This window comes from Cyrtonyx montezumae, unplaced genomic scaffold (genome assembly GCF_038088225.1).
Source record: "Cyrtonyx montezumae isolate F1298 unplaced genomic scaffold, pur_monq_1.0 scaffold_13, whole genome shotgun sequence".
NCBI lineage: Eukaryota > Metazoa > Chordata > Aves > Galliformes > Odontophoridae > Cyrtonyx > Cyrtonyx montezumae.
In genome coordinates, this window is record NW_027071859.1 from 22,336,361 (window position 1) to 22,356,127 (window position 19,767).

The following is a 19,767-nucleotide window of genomic DNA, read 5'->3' on the forward strand; positions in this document are numbered from 1 at the left end:
GGGAAGTATTACTTTTGAAGCAGCCCCTCTGTGTGTTTATATAAAAATAGGCACATTCTTATTTTCATATAAAACTTGGTCTCTCTTTAAGTTTGCAGCTTTCCGGTGTGGAGCTGCAGCATCCATAGCTCAGAAGTCACTGAAGAGGGCTATTTTCTATTAAAGAAAACGTCTTAATTTTCCTTCAAATACTCTTGTAGCAGTAGCATTTTAAATGGTTATGTCATCAAAGGAGATCACTGGGAGATCTGTGTTTTAGAAGAGGCCTTAATACTGACTGCTATGAAGATTCAGTCAAAAATGGACCAAATATTTGCACTTTTGATTGACTTCCCATCATCATTCATTTTCTTGTGTGAACAAAATGGGCTCCAGACTTTGGTCAAGAGTGCATAAAATGATGATATTTGCATTTTTCTGTGAGCAACTCTTAATCTACTTAAAGTAGATAGTCCTGTCTTCCAATCCCTTAAGATATATACATATAAATAGACCTTTTGGAGAGAACGAGAAAAAATTTTGAGAGCACTATTCTTTTTGGGAATTCTTTGGGCAGCTGTCACCATAACTTGATTTACCATTAAATTTTTCTTAAAAGTTGAAAGGTAAAATTGCTACATCTATTGTGTAAACAACATAAATGTTTAGAAAATTTATTTCTATTCTCTGCTAAACAGGGTCTGTCATTTCTTAAGGTTTCTTAGGGTTTCCCCTTACTGCTCATCACCCGTTGCAGTAAGAGATCTGTGTCTTGACTTACTTGCTGTCTCTCCAGCCATTCAGTAAACACTGAATTAAAAAATAAAAATAAAAACGGAATAAAAAAAGATAGTCAGTGTCCAGATTATACATTTGTCATATTTATGTACATGAACATAACTAATATTTCAACCATGAACTGTCTAAGGGCTATTAAGAGTGGTGTTTCCAAGTGTTGTCTTTTATATCATTTTCCACTAGAGGGCAAAGCTCACTGCCATTGATTCTTTACATCCTTTAAAAATATGTTATAAAAATACTCTTGACGATGGATAAGACCTGTTGATGAATGGAGTTGCTAATTTTCACCTGAAATTTCCACCCCAAAGTTACCCTATGCAAGAATTTGCTCAGAAATGGTGTTTTAAAAAAGAAGAAAACAACACACTCATCAACAAAACTAACAACAAACAACAAACACAAAATCAGTGTGATCACATTTCTGCTTCTTATATTAGAGAAGCTAGAGGTGGTGGGCTCCTAAAATAGATATAATTCTTTTTTCTTTTTTTTTGTCTCAAGGCATAAGCAGATGGCAGCTGTTTATGTGAAATAATTTACTGAAAGAATACCACGCTGTTCTTTAGTCATCCTAGAGCCAGAACCAGGCTGTTTGTGTTTGAAGACCCATTGGATACCTGAATCTTCAATACCAATGAAATTTCAGAAATAAAACTGAAAGACAGACCTGTAAAGATTTCTTTACTCGCTGTTCTTGACAAGCCACACTTTTGAGGTGGTTGTTACTGGACATACTGTTACAGTGGATGGTCATGTTTCTTTTTCTTTAATCAGCAGACCAATTAAAGTGAATAGGAGTCCTGCTTCAGTTTCTTCTGAAATAAAATAACGTAATGAGTTGAGCTTCTTATATTAGAAAAGTTCGTTTTTGCTGAAATAAAATAGCTCCAAAAGGTGGACTAGACTGCAACTACTGTAGTGACAGAGACTTTGAGGTAACACTTAGCTCTGTGGTTGATTACAAAGCTTGATTCTGAGGGGAATCCCCCCAGTTTTTATTTGATGACTGTGTAGGGTGGAAGAGCTCAGCTGCCAGCACAAGCCTTCTGTTACTCTCTGGGGATCCTGAGAGGCAGCAGAGTCTCCCTCTCCTGAGGGAGAAAATAGCCTCTGCCTCTTGTATTGCAGTCCTTGTTAGGAGGCGGTCTTCAGGGATATATGTCCACTGCATGTACTCCGGGGGGCCAAGGGAGCCTGATTTTCTCTCATTCTGAGACATCTCAGCATAATCAGCTAATCTAGGCTCCTTCTGTACAGAAGGGCTGCAAGAAATCAGGACAGCATGTGGCACGATAGAAGTGCACTTTCAATTTACAGGTGTCAATTCCTTTGTTGATCCTGCTCCTGCCAGCTACAACTGAGTCATTTACTCTGTTAAGGGAAAGGACATTTCTGCCCATCAGATCAGTCACAGAAGCTCAGAAGCATGTAGAGGAGTAATCAATGTAAATATCTGTCAGTGCAGAGAGCATAATTTTTTGGGAAACAGGTATTCATTTTAAAAGTAGAAGGCAATGAAAAAGCAGAGATGGGGTGGAGATGCAACTACACAGCTGGCACTGTCTACCAAGTCCCCCTTGACTCAGTCTGCCTTTTCTGTTCCTGTCAGCATGGGCTGAGTGTGCAATTCAGGTTTGCCTCTCTGGAAATCTTCCGATCGGTTAAATATATAGCAGCACTGTCTTGAAAATGGATTGGAGGGTCTGAATTTTTGAAAGAGAAAGTGTTAAAAAATGACCATTTTCATACCTTGTCAGACATAGAAGAAGTTGCTACAGGACCAGTCTTTCAGAGGACTAATTTCTATTAGTGTTTTGAGTTTAGGCTCAAGACATTTTCATTTGTTTTTCTGGATGTAAATAGAGTTTTCTTGAAATCATGGAATGTTGTCTTGTTGGAAGGGCCCCTTCTGTAATCAGCTGCAGGTCTGAAAGCTGATAAGTAAGCAAAATATTTAAAGAGAATCTTTATTATTTTTTTAAATGAGATCAGTGGTGTTTACCCCACCATCCAATCTCTTCCTCACTGGAGTTTGATTAATAGCAGCATAGTGGGAATTGACATTCTGTGAACGCAGCAGCCTTTCGGGGTTGCCATGGAAAAGTTTTTTCCTCCCAGACATCATCCCAGATGCTTTTATTTTCAGAAGAGACTTTCCTTCTCTCTTCTGAACTTTGATATTTAAATGCTGAATTTCTACATCTGTCCTTGTGTAGGTGTGTAGGTGTATCGTGATTGATCAGCTTTCTGCTATCTGTGATCCAGACCAATTGTTTTAGTATAGGGAACAAAAAAAAAAAAAAAAAAAAAAAAGGGAGAGAGAGAGAGAGAGAGAGAGAGAGAGGAAAACAAGCCAGGTAATTAGTTCTGTGTTATAAGTTGGATCTCCTAGCTGAGGAAATATTAATGCTTAATAATGTTTGGGTCCTCTGTATCTGTCCTCTATAAAAAGTCTTTTTTTGCATTCCTTGAGCTTGGTGAGTTATTTTAATCCTATCATCATACTTAGGTGACATTTCTATTACTTTGGACTCAGTTTGATAATGTCCACAGGAAATGCTCCTACAGTTGTCTCTCAGCATGTCTTCAAAGAAGAGCAGTTATCTTAAAGTACTTCAGCAATATCTTAACTTGGTAATCAATTGCTTTGCTCGAAGTCCTCAAATTATCAACAGATAGGAAGGCAGCTCATGCTCAAAGAGAAACAGAGAAAGAAACATACACTTAACATGGAGTTGTCTTAAGTCTAGCACTCTGTGGAAAGAGCTCTACTACCCACTTGTATAGAGACAACTCTTATGAACGTAAAAAGGGATTGATAGTTGTGTCACTCCTTTTGGCCTGGGCAGTTAGGCAATTCTGAGAGCCTTGCTGTCTTTATTTCCACTAGGAGAAGCTGATAAAGCTAGAAGTCTGGCATTTTTTCAGTGTAATTCTATCCATTTAAAAAACACTCACACAAAACATTATTTTTTTGAACACAATGGGATCAGACCCCTTACAGGCCTTGAAGTCAAAGTGTGCACAGTGAATACTTTGACCAGAGTGTCCCAGGTTTCCTCTTGGAACACAAGTAGAACTTTTCTGATGACTTCTTCCTTCTCATTTATATGGGTTGTGTCTGCTGGGATGGCCTAAAGCAGTTTCAAACACCAGTAAATGCTCTGAAATGCTTTGTCTTCATTCTTAGAAGTCTCTACATAATTTAAATCTTGAGTTTTTATGCCTGGCCTTCTAGGATGATTTTGCACAGTGGATTTCAAGCAGACATTTTTAACACATACAACAATATCAAATGTCGCAGAAAATCTGGCCCAACTAAGTAAACCCTCTCTGGGATATCTTTTCATTCTCTATCTTCAGTTTAACACATCTTAGGACAACAACCAAAAGAAATACAGCAGCTGAAACACTTCAACACTCCTGATTTCTTCTATATATATATATTTCTATTGGTTTGTGAAGACAATTCTATGACATGCCCCATGATGATGAGTGCAAACTTGCCATAGCTTAGAAGCTGCTGCTGCTAGGAACTTAATCCATGGACTGGATTTGGGCTGGATACAACTCCATTTCCAAAGGAACTTGAAACTGGAGGAAAAAGAAAATGATAAATTTCTATTAATAGTTGGGCAAATGGGAGCCGTTCCTAGGGCTGTGACTTTTCTTGTAACAGAGTAATAAACACAAAAACAAAACTATAAAAACAGAAGCAAAAATATGGGAAAAAATTCAAACAAGATTTGATGAGCAGGTGACCTATGTGAGAAACAATGATAGAGTGATAGAATCACAAAGGTTGGAAAAGATCTCCACAATAATCCTACCAAAAATATTTCCCCACTATATCCCTTTAGTACAACATCTGAACACTTCTTGAACTCCTCCAGGGATGGTGACTCAACCACTTCCCTGGGCAGCTTCTTCCAGTGCCTAACCACTCTTTAGAAGAAGAAATTTTTCCTAATGTGCAGCCTGAATCTCCTCTGGTGCAACTCAAGACCCTTGAGTCCTATTGCTAGTTATGCAGAAGAGGCTGACCCACATCTTGCCACTCCTTTCAGGTAGTTGTAGTGTTGTACTCCTCATAAGATTTGTGAAAAGTCTCCAGACTCCTCACAGCTTCTCTGGACATGCTCCAGGGCCTCAATATCTTTCTTGATGTGAGGGACTTTGAACACAGTACTCAAGGTATGGCCTCACCAGTGCTGAGTAAATAACTTCCCTGCTTCTGTTAGCAGCACTATTTCTGATACATGCCAGTATTCCATTGACCTTCTTGACTGACTGGGCATACTGCTGGCTCATGTTCAGCCTCTACCCAGTCTTCCAGGCATTCTGCCCCACGTCTGTAGCCTTGCCTGGGGTTGTTGTGGCCAAAGGGCAGAAACCAGCATATTAAAAGTTTTTTACCAAAGGCAGTGAAAAAACAGTCAAAGAGCATGGAAATTATAATGAATGGAAGCTACCTTAAAATACCCAGAGCTATAAAGGATATCTTAGAACTCAGCGACCACAAATGTTTCTTGAGAATTTCCTGCTGCATTTTAAGACTGTAAATGACTCTTCTTAGTCATCAAGGGAATGTAAGCACAGAAAGCTGATGAACCTTTGAAAACTGTAAATTTCAAAGGGAAAATTGATGCAATTAGAACTCACTTAACTTTTATTGCAGGTATTGGTACAGTACACATTCTGTAATATAGCCTAAATTAACTCCACATTCAGTTATGTTAAAAACAATACAGAATACCATTAATTCTGTTGAAATTTCAAGAACATCCATGTAGCTTGATTTAATTAAAATATTATTTACCTATGTTTCAGAAATGTTATGATCTTCAAGGCATTACCTTGGAGTTTATTTTGGCAAAGCATTTTGAACTTTGATGAAGAGGTCATATAAACTCTAAATTGTATTGTACTAACTTTTTCTGCTGTCAGTTGTGGCTATTAGTAGTTAGACAGAATATTTATGCAAATTTTAGTATATTAGTTGACATTCATATGTACTCATGAAGATTGATGATTCAGTTAAAATTTGGGACATGGATTTAAAGTATCTAAGGTCAAAATTGAGGTCAGTGCAACTTTGCCACATTGAAAATTTACTCAGGAAACAGGTCTTGTTCAATTATGCTTCTGATTTGGGGAGAAAATATGTGAGAGGAAAATCAGCTCTGAAAATTAATTTCATTTCATGCTTTTGCCTGGAATTTGAAAGTAATGAAGTTTAAAGTTCTTGGGCAGTTCTGAGACAATGAACAATAACTTCCTTCTTGGGACAGGAAAGCATCCACATCTTCAAAGCAGTGATTCAGTTTCTGTCAGTTTGTTAGCAAACTATAGTCAGTATGACAATAACTTTTCAAGCGCTTATGATACTGAAAATTCTGACACCTTTTTTCTCCTTTCTGATACAAATGAAAACTTGAAAATGTTGAAATGCTCCCAAATTCTAAATGTATCATTTGCATCATATGAACTAATCCAAATCAGATAGTACTAATCTGTGTCATTAGAAGACACTTTCTACCCTGCTGCCTCACTTCTTTTCTTGTGTGGGTTTGGATTCGTGTGTCTTGAGTCTTCCATACAGGCTTGGTATCCTTCTTGGCCATCAGCTCCAATCAATCACATTAGTGAAATCATCCTCGTGACAAAGTACAGAACTCAATTAGCTCACAGCTAGTGGCTTTTCCTGTATTTCCTACAAAGTGCAATGACAGTGAAGTTACATTTTAATATTTTACAGAAGAGATGAGAAAAGAAATAGTTAGGTCAGAGAATACAATATTCTTGATATGGACAGGATTTCTTCTAACATTTCATTTTTTACTTTCAAGGTGAGAATTGAAGTCCATGTGAGAAATAAAAGTGGTTGTTGGTGTTTATCTTTTCTTTCTTTCAGAAAGCTTTACTTTTCTATTTTTCTGTTGCTAATAATTTTTCATTAAAAAATAACTTCGGCAGAAAATTCTCAACCCTCTTGAACTAGCCTTGCATGAGACATCATACCAGGCCTCAGAAAAGTTAGCCAAGGGGAAATTAAGTCTGTGTGCATCTTCACCTATACACTATCCATTCTACTTCTGAGTAAAGGATTCCCTTCCACGAAACCTTGCAACTGCAGCTGCCTCTACTTATGCTAATAAAAAGATTTCCATTGCACTTTGCTTGGGTGAAACTCCAAAGTTCTATCCTATGAGAACCTGTCAGAGAAGAGTGTGTGTGTATGTTATCCATCTTGTGTAGGTACTAATCAATATCTGGAGAGAGATTTGAAATCTTTGATATTAAAAAAGCAAAGTAATATTAATGTGTAATAATGATTTACAAGTCAGCAAATATCCTTTATTGCATGCTTGGTTGAAGACACAGTATAAGTCTTCATGGCAATCACCATTCCTGCTTCATATTTCCTCTCATACAGAGATGGTACATGCAAAAGAATAGGTTACTTAACTGACTGAATCTTTGAAAGTGATTTTATAGTGTGTTATTTCAGAGAGACAATATACATTATAATTATAAATTGTCTATTTCCATTACTTTTTTTTCCTCTCTTTTGTTGAAGGTAGTCCTTGCTCTCCTGATAAGGATGTGTCTTTGTACCCTGGTTTTCATGCACTTCTATGCAGAAAAAGTGGTTATCCATGAAGAACTTTTATAAAAACAGTTTGTTAGTTACACCTCTGTAAGCAAGCATTTTTAGTTTTTGAACTAGTGAGAAACTAGTAATTTATCCTATTGAGAAGGAATTACCCTATATTTTATAAGAGTGTTGGGTATCTAATTTATTGTCAAAGTAGATTAAAGACCAAGTAGTATTTTGAAAGAATGATATATAAGTGCATGTCCTAATGTTACTATATTTGAAACATTTCTTATGTACATTTAGGCACAAACTAGAATGCAGCAAGTCCCATATGAACATGAGAAAAAACTTCTTTGCAGTGAAGCTGACAGAGTGGTGGTACAGGCTGCCTGGAGAGGCAATGGAGTCTCTTGTCTGGAGATACTGAAAATATCTGTTCCATTTCTTGTGTAACCTAAAGCTGTAGCAGAACAGTTGGACGAGATGATCTCCAGAGGTCACTTCCAACTTCTACAGTTCTGTGATCACCTCTTACTGGTTCCAAAGAGTTTAAAACCTGTTTCTCAGTTGTTAAAGGTTGCGGATCCTCTTGAAAGGGACTTAGACTTGTGAAACAGGTCTTACATTGAAAACACTTAAGAAGACTTTATATTAGTTTATAGGCTGCTGTGATTCATAGTACAATAAAGGTAAATTGACCTTTTAAAGGTAAATATATCTCACTGATTACTCTACAGAACTAAATGAACAAAAGTCTATCTACGATGTTATGTAAGTACCTCTTTTCTAGGCCTTGGCTGAGTCTGTTCTGGCCAGATGGGTAACTTCCCTTTGAACCTACATGCTGCAAATACTTACATATTGTCAGGATATTCTAATCTCTTCAGTACAATTTTCACAACCGCAACTAGAGATTTGTCTAGTTTATTCTTTCACTGTCCTTATAAATAATTCAACAGAGACTGAGTGAGGCTTAGAAATAACAATAAATTAACTGTAAAAGAATATTGCAGATTTTTTTAACTGGCAAAAGGATCAGTAAGAGAAATTTAAAAAGCAGTATTGTCATCCTCTGTCATAAACACATGCAATCCTTCTAAATTTGTAGAAAAAAAAAATAGGGCTTCTTGTCAGCTGCTTTGTGCCAGGGTTGAAAAACTGCCATGTAACAGTAACAGTACATGCTGAGGTTTCATGCAGACAGCACTCCAGTAAAAAGTACATAGTCCAAATTTCATTCTCACTTTATATCTTGTGTACGTGGGCACATTCCTCTATGACTGAGGGATGACAGTCACATGATATCTAGTAAGAAATGCCTAATTCTACCTTCTTCTGCCTACCTTGCATTTTTGGATCTTTTAAGCTGTTTTTCTGGTATTCTGTTGTTGATCTCAACTTTGCAGATAAATTATCATCATATTCTGAGGATATTTTTGGTCTGTAAGTTGTACTATGAGCCAGGTGCAAGCCTGAGTTCAATCTGTTAGGCTGTATGTCCTGTTAGCAACCTCTGAGCACCTTGTGCTGACCAGCTTGCAGAGAGGATAAAAGCACAGATGCCAGTGCCCTCATTTAGTACTTGCCCAGACACCTGGGACAGACAATTATAGTGTATATATTTTTATACCTTTTTATAACATTATACCTTCTGCAGAGGTTAAACCTTACATTGCTTTCTCTCAGAAGAATCAGGTCCTTATACACGTTGCTGCAGAAAACAAACACAGGTTTTTCCATCCTACTTGTTGGGCTTGAGCAATATGAACTCCAGAATACATGAATCATATTTGCAAGGAAAAATCACAGAGAAAGGGATAAGACTGAAGACTTTTAGTTAAACTCTGTGAGGACAGGCATGGGGCCTATTCCACAACAAGGCTTGCACATTTCAGGTTATGATGACACTTGAAGGAAATAACAGAGGAATTTGCCTTTAGGTTGTAAAGATGAAGTCACCCAGGCCAAGACACTCATCTCCTTTGCTGTTGGCAGTGGTAGAGCTACTGCCCAACTCTCTTCCCTTTAGGGACCTGAAAGACTAAGTTTTATTTCAGCAAAAGGAATGTAGTACTTCTCTTATGTGCTCCATATTCACTCAAGTACTACTTGAAGTCTAATAAATCTATCTAGGTGTGACTTTCCAGACCCCAAGTAATGGCAAATGGCAAGTCAGATCTTCAGAAATCTGAGTAAAAGAATATATGCACTCTTCTATGATAACTCCTTCTTTGCAGTTATGTGACAGAAGACATTTTAAAGCACATTGTATGTTACTCAGTTTTTCTTTATCCTTCTTCTGTATTATTCTTTCCACCATTGATCTGTGACGTCCTTGATGATCTTTCACTTGTTTTCCTTCAATTAAGCATCTACAGAGAAATCAATATTAAGAGTGCCTGTCCAGAAAAGATTTTTTTCATTATCCACGGGGACTGTAATAAATGTTGTCTATCTTGAAAAGAAGGTGCTATCAAAATAAAATAAGCTAACAGATCTTTTGGACAAAAAAGGATGATTATTAGTCAGGTCTAAGAGTGACATGAGACCTTGTACTCAAGAAACAAAGTAAGGAAAAATTAGGACTCAGTGAGGCATTTTAGGTGAATGTAGTTGGCAATGAGTCCTGGCAAGAAAGGCCAGGACAATAAACACAATAAAAGTACATTTTTCATTGATTGGCTGAATGTGCAACTTGAGAAAAAGAGTTGCTGTATTCTCAGATTGCTACCTGACTTGGGAGAATTTCTTTCTTGCAATAAGTGGACATCTCAGAGGTTTTGCACATCAGAAAGTAAGCAGAAAATGATCAATATCTTCTGTCTTCTTTTTGTAATTATCTTTTTACTTCTCCTGGAATACAGAGATGCTCTACTCTTGTGAGACAATATGTAATTAATCACAGGGTTCATTTAATTGAAATAAGCTTATGAAGACACTGCAAGTGAAGCTAGAATATTGTACCTATGTTATAGTCAAGGATTGCCCAGCTTCAGTAGCTGCAGCATGCAGTGTTTGGAAATGGGAATAATCTCTCCCATGTAAACTGTTAAATATTGCCTGTGTTTGTTGTAAGAGTTTCACCATAGCAGTAGAATTGCTCAGTGGCTATGCTGGCTGAAGTCAGGAGTCTGTGGCATGGGAGGGATATTGCTGCCAAGAAAGTCAAGTCTCTTTACCCCTTCTTTAATACTCTGTTGTCTAAAATTGTTCCATGGCCTATAAATTAAATCAAATTAAAATTAAAACCTAAACTGAAGTTATTGTCTTGCTTTTCCATTTGAAAAATAAATAAATAAATAAATGGAAAAGACAAATGTTTCAAAGCTGCTGCTGTTGTTGTAAGAGTTGGCTCCTGCTTCACTGAAAATGAAAATTTTCAAAAGAGGAGAGCAATAAATAGCAATTCCATAATATAAACTGAGTATATGTCATTTCAGTGTCGCACTTTCCGTATAGAGACATTTTGGCAGATCAGTTTCTTAAAAAGCTGTTTCAAAATTAATTTTCCTGGGGAAAGACCATAATTTTTTTCTTAAATATCACATCATATGATAGCTTACTATTAGTTCTAAATATGAAAACAAAGTAGTGCTTTTGCTAGATTGATAATTGCAAGGTTCTTTCTACATTATATTTCCACAATTCTAAAATACCATAACCCCAATATTTTCAGTGTCTTTTGCTCTAAAGAAGATGTTTAGGTTGTTCTGTCTGAAAGCCTCACAAATTTCTGACCTTAATGTTACCCGTACAAGCTCTGCCTTATCTATTTACCTATATTCTCCATAAATCTTATTGAAATTTGTGTGGTTCATCATTTGAGTTACATCCATTAAACTTTATTACACTCAAAACACTGGGAAATTATACATTTAGTTCTGAACATGCTAATTATTGCTTTTTTATTTAAATGTTTTCATTATTTATATTTATGAAATTTAAGATCAAATAGAGGTCTTTTGGACCTAATTTAAGATGACAGATATTAAAATAATGGAAATACGACCACAGTTTTAAATAACTTCGCATGCCTTATACTGAATTCATTCAGTCTCATACTGAATGTATTTAAGGCAGATGCCCTTGCTGTGAATTTGTCTTGAGATACTTTTTTTCAAAGTAGAAAGTAATTTATCCCTCCCTTACAATTATGGGAAGATGATACAACAGAGAACAAGCCATATGTTGAATGAGATTTTCATACAGACAAGGAGTAATAAATACACAGATTCTGTTGAGCACTGCTGTATTGCTATTTCAATGACTGAGGGTACTAGCTTTCATTATTAAACCTTTGTTATAGATAGAAACTGATTACTGTTTTTTTTTTTTACTTTCCTGTTTTTAACTTCATGCTCTCTTCAACCTGTGACATCTTGCTCAGCAGCCCGGTCATCCCATAGTGCCAATTCCAGAAAATGAAACACTCAGCTCCAAGGAGGTAATCAGTTAACATTTCATAGGTTTATGCATTTGCATGCTGGCATTATCATTTGTGTAGCATGTGTATGAGACAAAGATCAAAAATGTAGTGAGTTCCTGAATCAGCTTTTGACCAGTGTATGGGGTACATGTGTATTACTTGGTGATTAATGAAGAAAAAAGAAAAGTTGTTTTGGAGACTATCCTATTTGTGTAAATCTGGGGTAACACTAATATTTACACTTCAGGTTTCTGGTATGTGCTAGTGGGATGCAGCAAATGGAATTTTTTAAGTTATGCATTTCCCAGTTTTCAGTCACTGGTATGGTTTCTATTTCAAATACCAGATGCCAGAAGCACTTGGGACAATTGGTTGTTTAGAATTTCATAAAGGACTGTCAAGAAAGCATCTGACAGTATGTGGAGGGATGGTTTGCCCAGTATAAGCATTCAATGCCAGTTTTATTTGCTTCTGAAGAAAGACATAAGTCTACTTGAAATCTAAACTCAGTGGTGGATTGCTTACTTGTTTCACATCTCTAAGCTCAGTGTAAATTACATATGTAATTTGATTAACTATCATATACTTGATTACTGAAGACTTGAACTATAATAGGACATCCATAATAAAAGACATGTTCAGCATTATTTTAGAAATACTATTACTACTGACACCTCTTTTAGTTACTGGGAACATTTCCATAATTATTTCACAAATTTTTAGATGGTTTTAACAACATGAAAATAAATGATAATTTCATTTTTTTGCAACACACTATTTTTCCTTTCTTATTTTAAAACAAGATTCTAGTCTTGTTAAAAGTGGCAAAATGAGCATTATAAAAAAACCAACATGGGCACTTGCCAATAATTGCTACAAAATATGTTATTCTCTTATAAATGTTGGGGGAGTTTTGAGGACAAGACCTTCATGTGTTGGAGGCAGAATGGAGTTGGACGCATGTTGACTGACTTCTCAGTTTGTTGACAGAGCCTGTCAATATATCCTTACAGTTCATCTTGGGTAAAGTGAACTGTAAAAAGATTAAGAAATAGAAAAAGGGGAGAGAAAAAAGGTAAGCATCTCACTAGGTGGATTGTCAGACTGCTGTTCAGCACCAGAAGAATGTAAGTGATGAAAGCAGCACGGCCTCCTATATTTTCATGTGCACTCCTGGCCTCTCTGGCTACTCCCTGGTTTTCACAAGGGCAGTTATTATGGTTTATATGGTAGATCTTTCCAACGTAAGCCTCAGGATGCCTTCACAAAACAAAATTAGACAATTAATAGCTTGATCAGCTTCTCAGATGATAGGTGCTTTTTCAATTTTAATTTTTATTTTTTTTTGCCTTTGCACTTTTTGATAGGAAACTCTCCTGACTCAAGCAACTGTTAGTGCTGAATTTATGCTTTATGGGTTTATGTAACACATGAGGCTCCACCTAACTTAATATATCCTTTATTATCAGTGAAGTTATGTTTGGATGTAGAACTGGCTAGGAAAAGTTCTGTCAAGTGATAAGGCCAACATTATTCTTACTGCTGTAATCAAATCTTATTTCTCTGTCTCTGCCCTCACCAACCCTTTTTTCTTTATCTAAAATTACTTGTAAGCTCATACTTAACTTCTTCCACAGTTTTACCCCCTCAGAGCTAAAAAGGTTGTGTGAGAAAGTCAGCATGATTTATGTATTTCCAGAAAAAGAACAGATGGTCACATGCACAGTGAAACATAAACATTTCCTTGACCTTTAGGAAGGATGAGAGGGAGAAGAAGAGACTTTCCTACTTTCTACTTAATGACTGAGATTGTTTTTGTTAAAGTGAAGTATTCATCACTGCGGGGGAAAAAAAAAGTTACATTTGTATGCTATTCATGCAGCATCAGCTACATTATATAAAAACACAAAACAAATCAGATCTGTCACTTTCCTGTGAAAGCAGGAAAACAAGTGAACTTGTCCTCCCTGTAAAATCTTTCTCTACACCCACTGCTTTTTAGTTGGAGGACATCTGAAGGATACACCTGTAAAAACTAACCAAGAGATAGGATAGTAATTTCCAGTAGTTACAGTCTTCATTTAACCTATTTTTTTCCCACTTCATGGTGTGTGACCCTGTAGAGTAATAAAAAGTCATTGGAGATGCTAAATGTATGTACTCATTACCTTTATTCATATAGGACTTGGAAAGTCCCAAGTCTATTATACAATTACTTTAGGTTCATGTAATCTTTTGCTTCAGCTGTTGCTTTGTCTTTTCTATTTGTTATTGCTAAGAAATCTGCAGTAATTATTTAATATCTGGCATCTTTCCATGTGAGGTCACTATTCATAAAAAGACCCCATGAGAAAATGTCAATTCCATTGACTTGAGTGGAGACAGGATTTCACTTCAGTAAAGGAAACAATTAATCTGTCCTGCTTCACTTAAAAATAAAAAGTAATTGCAAATGTTCTTTAAATTATAAATTCTATGAAAATGTCAGTAAGACCCAAAGTTCTGTTACAAATTGCTCTTTATCTATTTAAGGAGTGTACCCGGTCAGAGGTCAACATTTCTATTAATCATTAACAGATTCTACATATAAGAAAGTGTACTTGTTATATTTTGCTAAAGAGTTTATGTAGGTGGCTTTATGTTAGACCAAGATCCAACCCAAGTGACAGTTTCAGAGGTAATGTTGTTCCAGCTAAAAACAATGGCATCTGGATTTCCAAAGAAAAACCCAATGTTCACAAAAAAAACATTTTCTCGGCATCATGATCACTCTGCTTTATCTTAACTCCATATGGCCAACAGTAATGCTGGTCTGAAATAGGGCATCTCTGAGCCACAGTCCCATGACATAGAAAAGCTGAGATGGGTGAGCATGCAGAGTAGAGGTCAACTTGAGGACTGTCTCTTATGGGGAGGTGCAAAGGAATGGTACATACTGCCCTTTCCTTGAGGTTATCCAGACTGCCTAGAGCTGCTGCTGGTTAGGTATTCTGTAATGATCCCAGCCCTCAGGTACCTTTCAATACCTTTCTAGCTGGAAGTAAAGAAAATCCTTGTCAAAGCAAGAACAGAGATATGGTAGATAGACAAAACTAGAGAGAACTCTATTTGCAGTAGTTTCATTATCATCTCCGTTCTCAAGCACCTTTCTTCCATTTGGTGCCAAATGGATCACAGATGGGTCGAGAATTGCCTTTGTAGCACTGCTGTGGTTCAGAATTCATAAAATACCAAAGGAACTAGAGAGTATTAGGTTATTCATGAACACAGCATAGACTGAGGGTAGGCATAGAGACTAAGGTAGCATAAGGCAACAAATAATAAAGGCAAAGGCCACGGTAACACACATTAAAAAAAAGCAATCGTGTTCCAAATTTGATGTCACTTTCCTCCAAAACGAGAACTGCTGTAACACGACCTGCAATCTGAACAAACAGAGTGGACAGAACCTCTCTGAAACAGTAGTCTCACTGTACTTTATTTTGATCAAGCCAAGGACTGCGGCATTGAGCTCTCTCCCTGTCATCGTAACAGTTCACTTAACTGAAAATTTAGAGATGTTGCAAATGGGCATTACAAATAGAAATGTCTACTGTTTTTACTAAGGGAGTAAGAATTTCAAATGTTAGGTGGGATAAGTTTTTCAACTTTATATGTCGATGGGCTGCTAATTTGAATACATGCAGTAGTCTTATAAATAGAAAGGTCCAAATGGCATACCTTTGTAAAGTGAAAAAAATCTGTGTAGATCATTTATATTAGTTTATAATTTATAATGATTAAAATTTTCTAACATATAACATGTCATATTTACAACAGGAAATATATATTTACCATGGGTATTTTGGGATTTCTGACAGCTTTTTGACAGCTTCAAAAACATTTTGTTTTAAATAATAAGTTTCAGTAATAGCATGTTGACATGACAGCGCATGAAATCACTATGCATTAACAAGGAAAAGCATTTTCTGAATTTACTGAATATTATTTCCATTGGGCTTTTTATAAAAACAATTACACTACATGTATTACATGCAAAATTTATATTAAAAAGACTAAAAGGATGCTAGCATCCCACAGAGAAGAATAATTCTCAGTCTATGAAGGGATGACATTTAGCATATTGCTGTAATTAATGCAACCCTATATGAGGTTAGACTTCACAACCACACAGATGTATGAATTCCAGTTCAGTTTGGAGTCAATCAGACTTTGGGTCCCTCTCTGACTGTCCAGCCAGTCAGTGACCTTAGCTCTATGGAACTGTTACCTTATTCATCCCAGATGGAAGATGTTGCATTTGTCTTTGTTCAGACAGTTCCTGCTGGCCCATTCCTCCAGCCTGGCAAAGGGCAAATGAGAGCTGTACTCTCAGCATATCAGTCTGTCTCTGTTCCCCAAGTTAGTAACATCCACAGACATCATGGGCTTGTGTGCTCTTCGACCACCCAGCTCTCTAGTGCCAGACGGTCATCTGTGAAATGCCACCTGGAACAGTGACTTTGAACAGCTGACTACTACCATTTTAAATCATTAGTATCACCAGTTATTTATCTGAGACAAATAAATACAGAACTCTGCAATCCTCCCTCCAATCCTCCCTCCTCCTCAGTTTGGTTGCATGGTTACAGTTTGGCTCCACTAAATGTGGAAAGCGTTTTGTAGGGAAAGGAAAACAATGTCCATGCCAGGTGACTACAAAAGTGGCCACATGCTGCATACTCCTGGGATGTGGTCCAAAAAAGAAGTGGGAGCCCAACATGATTTTGAAACATCTACTGTGTATTCAGCCTAAGTAACGCTTTGTCTTTTGAAATTTGTTCTTCAAACATGTCAGTGCATGAAAAGCACTGAGAGCTCTATAAACGTAATTATAGACTAACAGTACAGGAAATGAAAGTTTTTACAAAGACCAGGTGCTTCATGAAATTGTCCACCAGCATAATATTTGTACTACTGTGCCTGTTCCACATACTGCAGTACCTACTCAACTCTCCATTGTTTTCACCTTTTATTGATCTATTTTCTTTAATACAGGTCACCAGTGAAAGAGGTTCTGTTTAGCTGTAATGGTGAGTACTGTTTTTCTGTCTTGATTACAGTCATACTTAGAATATGTAACTACAGATTTAGTGTCATTGTAACAAATTGGTGTGTATGTGTTTGCTTTCAAAAGAGGGTAGGATGCATTAGCAACATGATTTAGTGTTCGGATAATAAGTTGACTTTGTTTAGTGAGTAATTTTCTATTATTCTATTATTCTAAACCTGTTACAAATAGAGAATAATTTCACTACTTAGCATAAAGTCAAAATTGAATTCATTTTAAGTAGGATGTAATCAAGCAGGTGGAAAGAATTGAGGTATGGTTTGGAATTAGAATGTATAGTAAAAATAAAACGAATATTATTTTATATATTTATTTATTTATATATTTGAGTGCCTAACCACATCATGTCATTAAAATGAATGGTTTCTTACAGTTAAACAGTGCCATGTTGCAAATAATGTCCTATATTTGAATATAGCACGTATTTAGCACGTAACAGTATGAAAAGAATAGAAAGAGAATACTTAGGTGAACTGAATGTATTCAGCTTCAGCCCAATGAAACACCTATAAGGGCCTAACCAAAACTATTTCTCAAACCAGCATTTGGCATGATAAGGAAATTCACCAAAAACTGCAGAAAGACAAACATAATGTCATGTCTAACAAAGGATAAAAGGAAGATCTAAAGAATTTCAGAAAAGTCAATCTTAATATCATTTCCAAGGTGCTGGAACAAAGTATTAAGCAATCCATTGGTAGGGATCCAGAGATAGTAAGCACATAAGGGAACTTGCAAGGGGACAGGTCAGAAACAAGTCCTATCGAGTTGATCTCATTTCCTCCTTTGACAGCAAAATAGATATAAGGGATGTGATTGATATAGTTCTTTGACACAGACCCACATGACATTCATAAGTAAGAAGAACAGATATGGACTAAATTAAATACACATGAGGTAGATGTGCAACTGATAGGAAAGCTGAGCTTTGAGAACAATCATTTGTTGCTAAAATGGGAAAACACCTCACATAGACTTCCACAGTGCTGTCTTCTGGCTCTACACAACATTACTTGCTCGGCTGAATGGTCAGTAAATTAATCAGATTTACAGATAATCCCCACTTCAGTCTGAAGACAATCACAAGGGACAGTGAAAAGCACAGATAGAAGTGAGATGACAGTAATAACACAGGAAAGAATCGGAAGATTACAGGGGACTGCAAACTCAATCTAAGTTGGGGAAGCTGTGCTCCTATGAAAAATGCCATTCAGAGGAAATACTGAAGGGAGTACTTACAGTATAATGGAAGTAAATCCTTGTTTCTGTTCAGTGTTACTGAAGAACAAGTCTCAGTGTTGTGTTCCATTCTGAACAGTTTTAAAAAGAGAAACTGGTGGTGTGGAAAATGAATGGCAGATTTAGAAAAGATTTAAAGCTTTTGGTATCTTCACATAGAAATAAAAAAGAGCAAGCAGAGGCTCAGTGGGTTGTATCTCCTCATAACACATAGTTATAAAGGAGTATTACTCACTTCCCCAACCTCCCTGTGAGTAGGACGGAAAGAGATGGGACTAATTTTCAGGATGGGGGATTTAATTCAGAATTAGGACAAATGCAGCTACATGGGAGGGTAGTGCGCAAACAGATTTTCTGAGACTGCTGCAAAAGCAGGAAGGATTTCACAAGGCAGGATTAGTGCCAGCTGCACCTTTTCCCACAGCTTGAAACAAGAGAAGTGGCCAAAATTTCTTCATCTTCACTCCCTGAATCATCTTTTTTTTTTTTTTTTGTGAAAATATGAGTTACATTAGCCAGATTATCTGATTTACACAGTTTACTAATTTCAGTTTTACTATTCTTGTCTATTTCTGTTCATTTGGAAACTCTTCTTTTACAGCCTCAAATTAGGAACAAGAGATAAAACTACAGAGTATTTTTGGGCCTTTTTCTCCACTGAGAAGGAATCCACAATACAAGTGTTATCTAAAGCACCATTAAAAGAAAAAAAAAGCTTCCAGTATGCTAATTTCTAATAATCTTTTGAAAGATAATTCTATGTACTAGCCTAATTAACCCCTGAGATACACACACAAATGTGCCGTATTTATATACCACTTCTTGAAGTGCTTGCCAGTTTAAGAGATGCCTAAAATAACACAACATATTTTATTTAGAAATAATATGTTGAAATTCAATAAAGGTGTATTTTTGTTGCAAAGTGTTTGTAGTGATTATTATTTTCATTTCTGTAAATTTACCTCCTTGTACTTAAAGTTGCTGAGACTGGATGCCAGCAACATTGGAAAGGATTGTTCCCACGCTCTTCACCTTGATCACGTTTTGCCATCATGCAGATGCTTACATTCTGTGAAATACTCATAGAATTATTCACATTTGTGTCAGCACCTACAGTGGGCAGTAAGTGCAGTGGTTCTTCCCTGCCATCAGATGTTCACAGCCCCACTGGCCTGGAAGTGCCAGTAGGTGAAGGCTACTAGCTCTCTCCTAGCAAACATTGACAGGCCACCAGTTTCTTCTACATCTTACACTGTTCTCTCATTTTGACTCTGTGTTGTTTCCACAGACTGTGTGTTTGAGCTTGAATCTTAAGTAATTTTATTTCAGACTGCATTGTGAAAGTCCAAGGATGCCATTTGTCTATGCCTGTGTGAGTCACTGGCTTCTCCCTGATCCCTCGATCCTTTGATCCTTATACATCAGCCTGCAGGTACATGCACTCCAGGGGCTTATGCATCACAGCACTTCACTTCCTCACACTTCCTCACGCAGTGCTACATGTTGAAGTTATGATTAATAATCATAAGGAGGTGTTCTGCTGCTTCCATTAAAATTAAAATGATGAGCTAATTTATAAAATCATCAATTAAAATGTTTACATTAAAGTCA

General features: G+C 36.6%; 1 protein-coding gene across 5 annotated transcripts in view; it reads left to right on the forward strand.

Moving 5' to 3' along the window:
- The window catches only part of MLIP (muscular LMNA interacting protein), a 93,677-nt gene extending 74,610 nt beyond the window's left edge, over nucleotides 1-19,067 (forward strand). For all 5 annotated transcript variants that reach the window (XM_065730807.1, XM_065730808.1, XM_065730809.1 and 2 more), the window contains 3 exons: nucleotides 11,769-11,825; nucleotides 16,845-16,879; nucleotides 18,758-19,067. In XM_065730807.1, the coding sequence (XP_065586879.1) occupies nucleotides 11,769-11,825; nucleotides 16,845-16,871 (84 nt within the window). In that variant the 3' untranslated portion in view covers nucleotides 16,872-16,879; nucleotides 18,758-19,067. The remainder of the gene's footprint in view (nucleotides 1-11,768; nucleotides 11,826-16,844; nucleotides 16,880-18,757) is intronic.
- Nucleotides 19,068-19,767: the final 700 nt, after the last annotated feature.